This window comes from Galeopterus variegatus, unplaced genomic scaffold (genome assembly GCF_000696425.1).
Source record: "Galeopterus variegatus unplaced genomic scaffold, G_variegatus-3.0.2 Scaffold645, whole genome shotgun sequence".
NCBI classification, from domain to species: Eukaryota; Metazoa; Chordata; class Mammalia; order Dermoptera; family Cynocephalidae; genus Galeopterus; species Galeopterus variegatus.
Window position 1 is genome coordinate 188,302 of NW_007726756.1, and position 16,407 is coordinate 204,708.

General features: G+C 35.8%; 1 protein-coding gene across 1 annotated transcript in view; it reads left to right on the plus strand.

The window, feature by feature from the left end:
• The window catches only part of FBN2 (fibrillin 2), a gene marked incomplete at its 5' end in the record, with an annotated part of 260,278 nt that overhangs the window by 140,515 nt on the left and 103,356 nt on the right, over window positions 1-16,407 (plus strand). Inside the window, 5 exons of the mRNA XM_008570929.1 lie at window positions 668-805; window positions 11,063-11,182; window positions 12,108-12,233; window positions 13,100-13,222; window positions 14,818-14,940. Of these exons, the coding sequence (XP_008569151.1) occupies window positions 668-805; window positions 11,063-11,182; window positions 12,108-12,233; window positions 13,100-13,222; window positions 14,818-14,940 (630 nt within the window). The remainder of the gene's footprint in view (window positions 1-667; window positions 806-11,062; window positions 11,183-12,107; window positions 12,234-13,099; window positions 13,223-14,817; window positions 14,941-16,407) is intronic.

The following is a 16,407-nucleotide window of genomic DNA, read 5'->3' on the forward strand; positions in this document are numbered from 1 at the left end:
GCATGTTTTTGATTCCAGTTTATTTCATTTGGCTGTTTGCAGTTGCCCTATTCATGCACCCCTTGAATTACTTTCCAGAACGGTTTCTCAACTGAGATAAACTGAATAAGTCTTGCTCTGAGCCTATCCAAATATTGTAATGCACATATCATTCTTTTCCTCACCCATTTTTGTTAAATTGCCTAAGAAATCGAGAACCGTGGACTAAAGAGGAGAATTGGCATTCATCTACTTGACATTTAAGTTTATTCTTTTTAAAAGCACTGCTCTTGCTAATAATATTTAATGATGTCCCACAGTGTTATATTTATTCTTTTTGGCATTCTGCCTATTTACTATATCTGAATATTCAGCAGAGTTGCAAAAAAGAAATGGAAAGCACTCAAATGCACAGTAGAACATTCCTGAAATTTTAAAAAGCCATCACTGTGGGCACAGTTTCCAGATGTGTAACTTAACAAATGCAAGTTACAACCATGTGTCTCAAGAATATTTTTTAGATTCACCACATTAAAGTTTTAGTAAAATACAAGTGTAGAATAATGTGGGCTTCTGATATACATGAACCTGATTAATTTACCATTAGATATTCTTTTAAAAATCAACTTTAAGAAAAGTAATGCATGTTGTAATGATTAAATGTTACTTGTGTGTTAACTTTCCATAGCAATTCTGAACCAGACAATAGATATCTGCAAGCACCATGCTAATCTTTGTTTAAATGGACGCTGCATACCTACTGTTTCTAGCTACCGATGTGAATGCAACATGGGTTATAAGCAGGATGCAAATGGAGATTGTATAGGTGAGTTCATGATTCTTTAATGCTTCTTAGTTTTTAATAGCTGTTAGACTTTAGTAATAAATTGGACCGGATATGATTTATGAAAACGTCTTTAGAAGTAAAGCTGTTATCTAAGCTGTCTCTCCTTTGCTATTCCATATGCCCCTCTTAACCCACTGCTGAGCCAGGTCATTTCAAGAATTTCCCACCGTTTCAGGTCCTAAATGTTTTGATTTCTTTCCTTGTTAGAATTGCTTACTCTTAAGATAAGTTAAAGATGAAAAGGAATCTCCATAACAGTGAATATGTCTTGAAAATGATTTGTGGAGCGTGAATCCACTTTAAAAGATGACAAGATAGCAAAGGGCTACTAAAATCTGATCCTCTAGGTCAGTAGTTCTTAAATGTTTTTTTAAGAACTAGAAGAAAATTTCAAAACATTTATTTATTCATTTAAAAATAACGATAATAAACCCATTGCATGTTAATATAAGTAACATTTTTATAAAAAACTATATTTTCCGAAACAAAACTTATTGAAATGAGTGTCATTGTTTGCACTTTTGCAAATCTCTTTAATAAATCGCCTTAATAATGGTCAGCTGGATTCTCATATCTGCTTCTGTATTTAAGCTGTTGTGATATGTTGGTTTGGTTGACGAATACAATGAAAATGCATCCACAAACAGATATGTAGTTGGAGAAGGGGAGGAATATCTTGTTGGCTTTTCAGATGATTGGGGATGTTTTTCAATTCTTAAAGTTTAATTGCAGTGTAGAATTTGAAACCATATCAGTAAACTTTTGGAACTTTGTTACATTAAGTCCACTGGTGTCTTGTGCTTTCAATGGATTTTGTAACATGCAATGGTCACTTGGAAATTTATTGGTTCACTCTGCTATGCAGATCTTTCTAAAGTTGACATATTTCACTCTGTAATATCAAAAAATTACATTTGATAACATCACTGTCAAACTCATTAGAAATGCCTTTGGATATTGGGAAACTGTCATGCACACAGTGGTGAGTACATTTTCTGAATTCTGTCACTTTCAAACTTGAATTTTAACTTTAGCATTGAATACACCTTGTTGTTTTCCTTAAAGTGACAGGTTAAGAAACTGCCAGATTCACAAGTCTGAATAACTGTAATTTGTCAGTCACTCTTCAAGTAAAAATAATATTCTGTGGAAAAAAGCTATTAATTTATCACCCAACTCAAATAATTGCATAAATGCTTTTCCTTGAGACGCTCATGATACTTCAGTCAGCAACAATGTTCATTTTGTCAGAGAGATTAAAAATATGCATACTCAACGGTCATGACTTAATACAAGTAAGTGTTTTGCTTCATCAGTGATATTCTTAAGCGAAAAGGCTTTTTTTTTAATGCGCTTTGATTTCATGGCAGTGGCTACCAGGACAGTTTGGTGCCACTATCCTAATTTGTGCCCAGGCACTACTCTTGCTTTGGCACCATCAGTGCAAATGTTCACATGATGAGAAAGGTAAACAACATCTTAATGTGGTTATGAAAATGGTTTTGAGTCAAGGACCCCTGAAAGGGATCTCAGTGGCCTCTCGGGTCCCACAGACCGTACCTTGAGAAGAGCTGCTCTAGAGAGTCCCCAGCTAAGAAAGTCCCCAGCCAGGTCAGATATGAAAAGTTTATCAGTGAGAGAGTTGTGTGGAACTCACGAGACATTTCCCACAGATTCAGTGGTAGGTTTGGCAGTTCTGATTCCTCAAATGCCACGTTAATTGATTTGTACTCATGAACGATGACCTGTACAGTAGTGGCATGGTAAGAAGAGAGGCAGCAACAGACATCTTGTCCAACAGCAGGGTCTGCAGTAGTTAAGGGTTACATGAGTATCGGTGTAGAATAAGGAATTTCCCCACGGAGTTAAAAAAAATTAATATATCCACATTTTTTCCCTGCCTTAGTTCTGAACCAGTTGAAAGATAGACAAGGAATCCATTCTATATGAAGTTCTTAAGATTTTGAAAGCTGCAGCTCCATATACTGTTGAGGCTCCCCATTTGTGCTTGCTTAGTTTGAAGTCTTGAAGCTGTTGGTCACGATCTCAAGATGTACCCCATGTTTGCAGACACTAGTCAAAGCTGTAATTAATACCCCCCAACTTAAAGCCAGCTATAAGTTCATGAAGAGCCTTGTTTTTTTCAAGATTTTTGGTCCCCAGATGCTACTCCTTGAATATTTTCTGAATTTTTCCCAGCCCATGCACCCTATGTTGAAGAATAAAGGGACAACTTAAAGCCAGCTATAAGTTCATGAAGAGCCTTGTTTTTTTCAAGATTTTTGGTCCCCAGATGCCACTCCTTGAATATTTTCTGAATTTTTCCCAGCCCATGCACCCTATGTTGAAGAATAAAGGGATTCTAAGCATTTATTTATTTTTTAAAAAGGCAGGAAGATGAAGCTGTAAGGTAGGCTGTGAGACAGCTGCAAAAGACCTTGTGGATCATGCCTTATATCAAGGGTGTTGATGACTCCAAAAGGTGTTGATGGCAATATGATCCAAAATGACACGGTCGTATTGCTTTTTAGATGAATCATGGTGGAAGTGGTGTACAGATTTTTAAACCAGCTTTATTGTGGTATAATTCAGATACTATAAGTTGTATATATTTGAAGCATCCAATTTGCTAAGTTTTCGTATGTGTATATACCAATGAAATCATGACCACAGTCAAGATAATGAACATATTCATCACCCTCAAAAGTTTGCTTTTGCCCCTTTATAATCTCCCCATCTTGCTCCTCCTGTCCTCTGTCCCCAACTCCCGACCTGTCCCCAGTAAGTGATCTGTTACTCTACATTAGTTTGCATTTTATAAAATTTTACATGAAGAAATCATAATGTTACATAGCCTTTTTGTCTGTCCTCTTTTACTTAGTATAATTATTCTGTGATTCATTCATGTTGTAGTATGAATAAATAAATGATTTTGTTGCTGAAAAGCTTTCCATTTTTTATATATTCCCCTGTTGATAGGCATTTGGGTTGTTTCTAATTTTTATCATAAATAAAGCTCCTATGAACAATTATGTACAAGTCCTTACAAAGACTTATTTTATTTCTCTTGGGTAAATACCTAGATGTGAAATGGTTGAATTACATGATAGGAGTCCTTTTAACTTTTTAAGAAATTGCCAAAATGTTTTTTAAAGTGTACCATTTTACATTTCCAAAGGCAGTGTATGAGAATATCAGTTCCTCCACAACCCGGTCAACACTTGGTATGGTCAGGTTTTAAAATTTTAGCCATCATAATAGGTATGCAGGGATTTCTCAGTGTGGTTTTAATTCACATTTCCCTAATGATTCACATTAAAATATGTTGACCATCTTTTCATGTGTTTATTTGCCATCTAATGTTTCTTTGGTAAAATGTCTGTTCAAATCTTTGCCCATTTTTTAATTGGATTGTTTTCTTATTATCGCGTTTGGAGGATTCATTGTATATTCTGGATGGATTACTATCAATATTCTTGAGCTTTGTTCTGGGGTACATTAAGTTACTTAGAAACAGTTTGATCTTTTCAGGTTTTGCTTTTAAGATTTGGTAGGTAGGATTGGAGCAGTGTATAATCCAGGGCTCATATTTCCCACTAGTGAGCCATGACCCTCTGTGTACTCTCCCCAGTAGCCCTTGATGTTTTACAGCTGGCTGTTGGGAAGAGGCACTATTTCCAGCCCTGTGTGGTGGCCAGGCACTCTTACTTCTAATCCCTTCCTGTGAGTTGTCTTCTGGTCTTAAGATGTTTCCTGACATTCATATGCTTATCTATGTTCTGCCGAAACGACCTGCAGTCCCCGAGTTCTCTTACTATGCAATTCTCTTCTCTTCATTACTCTATTTTAAAACATCAGGTGGCTTGTGTTAGGACTCTCAGCTCTGTCTTCTGTACTCAAGGAACTTGCTGCATTCTGCCTGGGCTCGCCATGTCTGCACCATGGTCTGAATACTTTCTAAAAGCCACAAGCTGAAATAGTCATGTAGTCACCACATTTGTTTCCCATCTCTCAGGGATCTGTGTTCTCTGTTACCTGATATCCAGTATCTTGAAAATCATTATTTCACATAGTTTGTCCATTTGTTTGTATATTTCAGGAAGGAGGGTAAATCCATCTTGGCTAGGAGCAGAAATTCTTCCTATATTTTCATTGCCAAGATTTTAGCATGAAAAACCTGGAAACAAAGAAGCCAGTTAGGAAATTTTGATAATAATCCCATGCAAGGAACTATGACAACAGTGATGCAGGATTGCAGAACAACAAAATGATTCTACGAGTGTTTGGGAGGCCAGTCTCTGTTGACAGATTAGTCATAGGGCATTAGAGATTAGAAAACTACTATATCTAACTTTCTGTCTCCACAAAACTGGGTATCTGGTGGTGCCATTAACATGCAGAAGAAGGTGCAGATTGAGAAGAGATAGTTATTGAGTCTCTTTTGGACATATTGAGTTTTAGGTGTCTAGGACATTTAATTATAGAGGTCTAATGCTTAGAGGAGTGTTCAAGGCAAGAGTTACAGATTTGGGAGTCAACAACATATAGGTGGCTATTACCATGAGGGTGAATATTGTCACCCAAGCTGAACAACAGGAAAAGTGAAAAGATAACAGCTGTATTGCATCTGGAATCCTGAGGAACAGAAACATTTAAGGCCCTTATTCTAGCTTAGCCCATATGCACCTTTATTCTAGCTCATAGTGCTGACTAGACAGCAAAATAATCTAGAAAGGGTTATGTCACTGAAGCTATGGAAGGGTATACTTTCAAGAGAAAAGTAGGGTCAAGTGTTATAAACAGCAGAAAAATCATACACAGTAAGGCAACAAAAAATCTATTGGATTTGGTAATTAACAGGGTTTTGATTATCTTTTAAGAGTGGTTTTAGGATGATGATAATTGAGCCATTTTGAGGTTATTCTTTTATTTATTCATAGTACTAGCAAATGTTTATATATGGATGTTCCCATAACTAGCATAACCCTCAATGCCAGATTTGGGTTCACATCTTTTAAACAATATAGATGAGAGGTCAGGTACAGAGATAGTATCATAATTTTGCAAAGTTAAATTGAAAAAGTATAAGCGCACTATGATTATAAAAGAAAACGTGAGCAAAAAATTATGTTTTGGAAAAACCAAGCATTCTAAATTATATACAAGGCTATAAGATCAAAGTTATTAGATAAGGCTTAGCTCAAGATCCCTATGTACAGTTGCACAGGTTTTACACTGCACCACCCTAGAGGGTACCATTTGTGTAATCTTTTTAAATGGTGCACCCTAAAGTTGTGCAGCAGCCCTGGCTTAGCTGTTACTACTTGATGTCTGTTTATGTGATAAACTACATAAGTCATGACATTATTTTTGTAACACCAAATGGTGCACCCTAAAGTTGTGCAGTAGCCCTGGCTTAGCTGATACTACTTGATGTCTGTTTATGTGATAAACTACATAAGTCATGACATTATTTTTGTAACACCATGAAATACTGATATATTTATTCTTATTATATGACTTGAAAATGATTTCACTATCAGAAAATATGACTATAAGTATACAATATATAAACTATTCCCTCTTGCATGCACATATACTATTATAATCTGTCAAACTGAAATTTGATTATTTGTTTTTCGATTAATATTTGTCATTTGTGTATCACTGTGTGAAACACTAACCAATAAGTAAACATAGGTCTGAAATTTAATATTTTCTGTAAATTAACCAAAGACCACCATTTATTTCATGTTATTGCTGAGATATACTTTATTCTGGCTCATAAAACCCCTGACTCTGGGGGAGTCTATTTGTGAGACATTGATATGAAGATGAACTGTCTTTAAGGATCAAAGTTCCTTTCTGGGCCGGCCCGGTGGCGCATTGCTACAGTGCACCGCTTGGGAGCGCGGCGGTGCTCCCGCCGAGGGTTCAGATCCCACATACAGACCGGTTCCCGCCCACTGGCTGAGCGAGGTGTGGGTGCAGCACCGAGGGTTGCGATCCTGTTGCCGGTCCCGGTCCGGTACGGGTGCGACACTGAGGGTTGCGATCTGTTGCTGGACACGAAAAAAGACAAAAAGGAAAAAAAAAGTTCCTTTCTGCAGTCATGCTGTTACCCATTCTTTCTTAATCAGGATTCTGCTAGAGAATTAAATGCTACAGAAAATGATTTGAAAGACTTTTCTCATTCTCCCAAGGATGATGCATAGTTAGTGCCACCCTACATACACAGGAGAAAAGTTAATTACATGCAATGGATGTCTTAAGATAGTGGGGCCTAATTTTCCCAGAACCCAACGAGAAGGGCTGCTGCCACTCTTTTTATCAACTCTGTCTAACGGAGTGTTGGGATTATATGCCTGCACAATTAATATGTTAATATAAATCTCAAACTTTTGCATTTTACCCAAACACTGTTACAAATGATTCCATTCTAGATGGATTTTATCATTCAGCCCTGCAAAGTTAAAACCCCAGCAGCACAGTTATCTGACTGTTGCACTTCATAGTGATATAGCTTACTGTTGGAGCACATTTTTACGAAATTAGTTTTTAACATTTTTAATCTTATACTATTTCTAGTGTCAGATTTAATCACTTTGAGTTTGAGTTTATGAACAATAAATTGGAACATCAGAAAAAGTTAAGAGGATATATAAATTGACTAGTGTTTTAAATTACTAGAGCCCAGGATAAGAGTGGTGACTGTTTCAATTGTGTCAATGTTTAGAGAAAACAAACTACCATTGCTATTTGAGAACTTTTATTAGATACCTGATGAAGCAACGTAACTTGAAAGGTAATAGCTGCATCAATAGGCAGAAAGGCAATAGGATCAAAGAGAAGGAAAATAGAATTGGGTCAAGAGAAACAAGGGTTCAAGAGAAACACAGGGTTCTCAAGAGAGACAGAATCAATAGGATATGTTATAAATATATGAGAGGGGATATATTAGGGGAATTAACTCATACGATTGTGAAGAGAAGCCCTGTGATCGGCTATCTGCAAACTGGACGCTGAGCGTGGCTCAAGTCCAGTCTAAAGGCCTCAGAACCAGGGAAGTTGATGGTGCCATTTGTGTAAGTCCTGGAACCCAAAAGCTGAAGAGTCTTGAGCGCTGATATCCATGAACAGGAGAGAAGAATATATCCCAGCTCCAGAGAATAGAGAGAAATTTCCTTTTTTTCTTTGTTTTGCCCCCAGGCCCCCAGCAGATTGGATGGTTCCTGCCCATATCGAAGAGAGATCTTTCCCACTCAGTCCACCCAGGCTCTCATGCTAATCTCTTTTGGAAACACCTCATAGATACATCTAAAGAGATAGCTTTACCAGGTCTCTCGACATTCCTTAATCTAATCAAGCTGACACCTAGAATTAACCTTCACAGTCTATTTTGCTATTGTGAGAATTACTGCTAAGGCCTGAAAACAGTTCTATTTACTCATCTTGTTTTTCTCACCTTTTCCTGAGAATTCTACTCTAAAATTAAATTCTTTGACTCTCCTAGTATCTATACATCAGTCTGCTCTTAGCAATAGTTTTAACTCAATTCAAATCATTCTATTTTGGAATAGTAAGAAATAATTTCTATTTCCATTGGGCCACAGGTAATCCTAGGGCCCTTGAAAATAAAATATATATATATATATATATTCTTTTTTAGGTTGGCATTTGAAGTACTTTTCAAGGGCAAATATGTCTTAACCCTAATCATTTGAGAATTTGACCATTTTGATAATTAATATTTTCACAATTTCTTCATTTATTTTAGAAGTTCAAAATCCCATGAAGTTTGCTTAAAAATACTCAGTCCCCAATGAAAACATAAAAAAAAAATCAAAGTATGCAAACTGTGGTATTTAAGTACTTCTGTTTCTGTAAACAAGACAAAACTAACATGATCACTTGTAGGTTCCTGACTGTGAGACTCAGAATAAAAAGGAGGCATAAAATGTCCATTTTAAAACGTGGCAGTGGTCATTTGTGATTAGTCTAAAACTTAAAACCCTCCTATAATCCTGGAAAAAACAAAAAACTACAAATGAAGTTTTAAAGCCATTTGGAATTGTAATGTCAGTAATAGTTTTTTGGTGGTTGTTTTCATTTCCAAAGAAGAACAGAGAAGTGAGCACAACCAGTCCCCAATGAAAACATAAAAAAAAAATCAAAGTATGTAAACTGTGGTATTTAAGTACTTCTGTTTCTGTAAACAAGACAAAACTAACATGATCACTTGTAGTTTCCTGACTGTGAGACTCAGAATAAAAAGGAGGCATAAAATGTCCATTTTAAAAGGTGGCAGTGGTCATTTGTGATTAGTCTAAAACTTAAAACCCTCCTATAATCCTGGAAAAAACAAAAAACTACAAATGAAGCTTTAAAGCCATTTGGAATTGTAACGTCAGTAATAGTTTTTTGGTGGTTGTTTTCATTTCCAAAGAAGAACAGAGAAGTGAGCACAAAGGAAATGAACTGTTGTATCTTCTCCATGTACTTACTGGACACTTGATGTGATCTCTAAGGGGCTCTGGAGACAAATGAATTATGACTGTAATGGCAAAATAACCGGCAGAGCTGTCATAGCAACAAGGAGACTTGAGAGAATGTTCTCAAGGGGAGAAAAAGGTCCTGAAAAGTGACACTGCTTTCCAGAAAGTTTATCTAAAAGGGGTAGGGGGCGGGGGGTATGGCCTCTCAGATTCTTCACTAGAACAGAGCTTTACAGTGAGGTGTCTGTGAAGTTGCATCTGCAGCACATTTTCAACTCTTGCACTTCAATTATGTACACATAGAAAATTTAAGTGATCTTCAGTGCTGCAAACTGAAGGTGATATCTCATATTGGAAAGTCCATTCATAATGCTTTGTATACTAGCTAATGCTCTAAATTCTCTTTTCTCATTTTGCTTCATTCCTTTGGCTCAGTAGAATTGATGTTATCAACCAAAAGTCTGAATGTAAGTGAATCTTAATGGACTGAAGGGGTCTTTGGGTGAATTGAAAAAGCATTTTTACCGTGTTATTGTTGTTTTCATTTTATTCACTATGAGTTCTTCCTCCCCACCCCCCACCACCTTTTGCCAGAGAGGGCTTAGTTGCATTCAGCCTCAGTGTTTATATAAATGAAGTTGGTGAGTTTGATAGAATACAGTTCCTCTTTTAAGAACATCTGTGAAAGGAGTAATCTGTTTATTAAAGTGGTAAACCTGTGAATTGATTTTATTGTTGTGCTCTCCAATTTAGTTGAAATTGTATATGTTAATGGCTTCTGCATGTATATGAAATGGCAAATCATTATGCCCTCACCAGCTATCCAGGTTTTTAATTTGCCAGCATTCAAAATAACATTTAGTGGGCATTGCTGAGAGATGAATTAAACTTCTCTTACACTGGCACATGGTGTCTCTGGGATGTGACTAGTTCCGACTGCTCAGTCTGTCACTTGGTACTAGGGTCTCCGAATTCTGCAGTGGGTTTGCATTTAACCAAGCCTTAGGAGACCTTGAGTGAAAAGCAGTGAGTTTCTCACATTTTGCATCAGACCTAGTATTTGCATAAAACTTCATTTTACTCAAAAAATCCCTGCGCCAATTTTAAGATGCTAAAGAAACCTGAAGCTACTGAAAATATTACTCTTTGTTTCAATCAGATTTTATTTTCTGCTCCTCCATGTTTTTTACTTCAAAATATTATCCAAGCCTCAGTGCATGATAGTTGTATATAGATGACTTCACAAAAAATTAGTAACAAAGAAATTTCATATTTCATCAATCTCTTTCTTTAAAACTAGTAGTAGTGACAACGTGTAATAAAGATATATATCTTCAAAAACATTTCATTGTTCTTCTGACACTATGCTAAGTCTTAGAGAGGCTATGAACTTGTACAGATGGCTATAGAAAATAAGTATTACAGCCTATTGGAACTCATGGTTGTCTGTTTTTAGAGCACATGCTTTTAATCATTGGACATTATTCCAATGAAAAATCATTATTTGTTGATTACAGCAAAATTTCCTTGTACTCTTCAATAGGCAGTATTTTTGTAAATCTTCAGACTGGCCTCTGTATGTACTTGAAGAAAGGAATTTTCATTCATTTATAAATACTCCACTATTTAGACTATTACCACTGACTGGCCTTCTCTCAAATTTGGAAGGACTAAATGTACTTTAAACAAACATTTCTACAAACGGAGTGAAGTCTATAATGGTTTCTTTTGCTGCTCACAGATGTTGATGAATGCACATCAAATCCCTGCACTAATGGAGATTGTGTTAACACACCTGGATCCTATTATTGTAAATGTCATGCTGGATTCCAGAGGACTCCTACCAAGCAAGCATGCATCGGTAAGGCAGTTTGCTTTCACATATGAAATTGTTCTATGAAACGTAGTGACCAAGGCTGTTGAGGTTAAAAGTAAATTCGCTAAAATAAGATATGGAACGAAATAAGTGCCGTTATATTATTATAGATTTATTTTATGATACCCTCGGAGGAGCTCCCTTTACATGTAAACACTATTTGCATATGTAACCCAGGCAACATGGTATCTGGCTTCACAAAAATGTAGTTTATCTTCTTTTCCTAGATCACAGCTTCCTTTCTTCAAGTAACAACAGCATTAGTCTTCTCTGGTTAACTGAGCTTAAGATTTATAGGCATTTCCAACTACTGTTTTCTTTGACGCCCCACGCAGAGCCCCACACCAAATGGAGACTATTCTTTCTTCGCAGTTTCACTGCTGCACCCGCCACTGCTGTCCAAACTCTCTGCCTCGCTGCTGATGCATCTCAACTCTTTTAACAGATGACTCTGCTTGTCTTTTTCATTTCCTATTCATCAACAGGTTGTTGCTTGGACAACTTTCTCCAGCAGTTTTTATCATATTACTCTTAATCCAGAAATTCTGTACTTACACCTCCCTAACATCTTGTTCTGACTTTTAAGGTCTTCAACCACTATGTCAAAAACAGCTGCATCAGTAATTCCAGCTGCACTACCCACCCTCTCTGAGGCTCACTGCACAACCCGTTTTCTCTTTCTTTCTCTCTTCAGCTGTAAAGTTGCTTACTCCTACGAATTCAAGAGAAAAGCTGATGAGAGATGGAAATTTTGCTAACGAAGCAACATGATCTTGGATATTCATGTAAAAACCAACTGGATATATAAAATTACATTTGTTAGATAGACTGTTTTTGTAGATAAAGCAGTAATATTTTTATCTGTAAGTATTGTAAAAGAATAATGTTTGTCCATCTTTAATCTTTACAGATATTGATGAGTGCATCCAAAATGGGGTTCTTTGTAAAAATGGTCGATGCGTGAACACAGATGGAAGTTTCCAGTGCATTTGCAATGCCGGCTTTGAATTAACTACAGATGGAAAAAACTGTGTTGGTATGGAAATTGCCTGCTCTCTTGCAAAAGATTTTTAATGGATATACATTTTTATTTAGAACCATATATACTATTTCCATGAAGGCTCACATACCACATATGTGAGTTCTTCCAGTAACTTAGATTGGTAAAATATAAATGCATTTAACATAAGACCATTAAAGCAAAGGAACATATTTTTTTGGAAATGTTATAACAATGAATAATTTACTGCTTCTGGAAATTTCCTGTGTGGTACATGTTTAATTGTAAGCAGCAGTTATTCTTTGTAAGTTAAAATAATCATTAGCACCTACTCTATTTCAGATGTTGGGGTTACAACAACAAGATAGAAACGGTCTCCCCATCCCCCCAATGTGTGGGAATATAAAAACATTTGGCATATGTGGTAAACAAATCTCCAAATTTGGGTGTGGTGATGTCTAGCAGTGCCATAGATACCAGTACTCCACAGAAATATTCTATTCACACAGCAACACATTAAATTTCATTCACCAATGAAAGTCCAGATCATTCCATGTGCAATGAGATTTGTCATTGCCTTATTCTCTCTTACAAAGGAAACACTCACTGAAATCATATCACCTTCTTTGGTGTTCAAAATAAACACTACTTATGGTTTATGAGGTTTTAATAGCAGCTCAACACAAAATTTATTTAATTCTTTTCCTTTATGTTTCTTATATGAAAGGCCCTTCCTCTTCATACTACTTTCTCTCACTCACCTGGCATTCATATTTAAAAACAAGAAAAAGAAAAAATCCATTAGCACATGACATTTTTATATAGTGTAATTTGGGGATTGTTCATGTAAGGAGAACTGGTTCCCTCGAGGCCAGTGGTCACAGTCACTCTCTCTTCTGCAGATCACGATGAATGTACAACCACCAACATGTGTTTGAATGGGATGTGTATCAATGAGGATGGCAGCTTCAAGTGTATCTGCAAACCAGGGTTTGTCTTGGCTCCAAATGGGCGTTACTGTACTGGTATGTATGGCTTTGAGATAGGAAAGTAGCTGTGATTGAAACCATCTTTTTTGTTTGAATGAACCATGCAAGAATTACTTCAGTTTCTTCCTGTGGATTTCATATTATTCACATCTCTCGCTAATTTAGTAAGGCAGGTGTCTAAAGCTTCCTAGAAAAACACACACTGTCATCTAGGGGACAGTAATATCTTTACAAAAATAATAATGGTATGGGAAAAATTAAAAGAATGACAGATGGTTTTAGCAAGTCTGGAGGAGACAGTGTAGAAATAATTTCTCTCTACTCCTTGGCTGAATAAAAAAGAGGAAGAAAAAAACCTTGGAAGATTTTCATTTTTATGTGTTCTCAGAACTAAATTTTCCACTGTTGTTCATTACTGGTTTACCATTACTTCTTTTCCATAAAGCTAATCTACAGATCATTTGAAACTGTATCGTTATATAGAAATTCTACATTGATTTAGTGAAGACATTATTTGAATGTTCCTATCATTGTTTTGTTTATGAAGCCATTTTGAAGGCCGCACTCTAGTGATAACTTTACTAAGTAAATGATATGCCTCTTGGAAATAAATGAGACTGTATTATGTTTATACTCACAATTGGAACTTAGTAAGATGGAATACATCTTTCAGTTCCTACGCAGATTCAAGTTTTTATTTTTTTCAGTTTCCTCCTTTTGGACAAAATTAACTCACATGCTTTCTGCCTTCAATTTCACAAATTTATCTGAATACCAAATAAGACTGATAACCAGTCCCTATAATTTGAGTGAAATTCCAGGGACAGTAGAGAGAAAAAATCAAGTCTAGATTCTCGTGTTTCTGAATAACAAATAGCTTTTTGACTATTCAAGAAAGAGGAGTCCAAGATTAAATGGAAATTTTGCAGCTTTGCTGATTGAACTCATGACTGGGGTGTCATCTCAAGGTCAGCTGACTTGGATTTAACACAGGATATGAGATTAGCTTTATGCAACAGTGTGCAGCATTATGGTACAGCATGTAACTGTGTTTCAGCATTTCTTAAGAAACTTAAATACGCATGTAAAGATGACTTGGATCTCACCAGTTTCTGCTTTCTGGAAATTATTTTCAATTAATTTTCTTATTACAAATGTTTTAATCCATAAATCTTGAAATGTTTATGATTTGGCAGCTCTGTGTTTAAAGTCTGTTTCATCTCTTGGGAAAGCCATTTAATGTTATTAAAGTTTTTTGTGTGTGAAAAAATTACAAAAGTTTACCTTAGTTGTTTTAAGAATTTGTTTCACTTAACTAATTTGTATTAAATATTTAATGTTCAACAGAGTTGCCAAATAAATAATGAAAAAGGAGTTTGTGGGGTTTTCTTTTTTCTTAATGGGTAAAGTAAAGCAACTTTCATTCAGTTAGTCTTTCCGAAAATGTGTTTAAAAGGATTGTATGTACATGTAAGATCTGTTATAATATTTATATCATATTTATGTGTTCTTCCACAAGTTATAAAGTTAAAAACAAAATGTTGATAGTATAGAGCACTGGCAACAAATAAACTCTGTAGTGAAGTTAAATTTACCCAATAATGGCCCATCTTCTTTCACCTCCTGAGCAGACATTGATGAATGCCAGACCCCAGGAATCTGCATGAACGGGCACTGCATCAACAATGAAGGGTCCTTCCGCTGTGACTGTCCCCCAGGCCTGGCTGTGGGCGTGGATGGACGAGTCTGCGTTGGTAAGTGACACATTGTATCATAGCTCCACTGTCCAAAATGATCTTTGAAGAATGAATAGAGATATAGCCATACAATGGATACTATTCAGGAATAAACAGAATACATGCTGAAACACGCGTAAGCCTTGAAAGCATTATGCTAAGTGAAGGGAGTCAGTCACAAAAGACCACACAGTATATGATTCCATTCATATGAAGTGTCCAGAACAGGTAAATCTATAAAGACAAAGTAAAAGTCATTGCTTAGGGAAGAGAGGGTGGGGTGGTAGGAGAGGGAGGTGATAACTAAAGGATATTTTTGAGGTTCTAAAATCAACTGTAATGATGTCTGTACATATCTGTGAATATGTTAAAAACTATTACATTATATACTTTAAGTGGGTGATTTCTATGGCATATAAATTATATCTTAATAAAGATATTTTTTAAAAAGAATGTACAGAGACACCAGATAGCCCCCTTCAAAAGGCTCTGATGAGATGCAAGTCAGAAGTGTTGGAGAAGAAAAAAAATTGTCGTTAAACCAGCAAACTTGATAATATCAGATAACTGAATTCTAAATACAGTGGATTTAGATTATGTCATTAATAACAAATCAGACACAAAACAGGGATAATAGTTATAATTAAGTAAACTCTTATTTTTATTCAAACAAAATTTGAAATGTAAATAACTTATGCCATGGAACTTGGACTTATATCAAAATCTAGTAAAACAGGGATAATAGTTATAATTAAGTAAACTCTTATTTTTACCCAAACAAAATTTGAAATGTAAATAACTTATGCCATGGAACTTGGACTTATATCAAAATCTAGAAATGTTTTTAGTTATTTCTCACTGTCATGTAACTAACTATAGAAGCAACAGAAAACTATGAGGGAGAATATATGCTTTATTCTAAGCCATTCAGAACTCTTCTTGGATCTTTTGTCAAATGGATTCTGTGAAAATCAATCAAAATTACCAGGCATCAGAAGGGGCACACAAAATAGAAATGTCATTGGCATTTTAAAACCCAAACAAAATGTTCTAATGACAACGATAGCAGAGTGAGTTGTATAAATACATGTAACACAGTTTTCTCTCCACAGTGCTTTCATGAAACTTCCAAGGGTGAATTAGCCATTGTGCACCCTCTATTTTTTGGATTATCCAGTAAAACACAGAAATACTTATTTATTTAAAAGTATGTTTGAGAGAAATGAAATTCTTAGACACAGTTGTTAATAATTTATTCTTACCTATGAGAATCAAAACATTCAGACCCCAAAGAGGGATTGGAGACCAAAAAGAAGAATCAGCAGATGGAAATAATCTGTTCACTCAAATTCATCCAGTCTATCCAATCTAGGATTTATTTCAGCTTACAAGGGTCTCAGCACTTCGTTCAGGTATATTTCTATTTTTTTTTTTCCTTTTTGTCTTTTTTCATGTCCGGCAACGGATTGCAACCCTCAGTGTCGC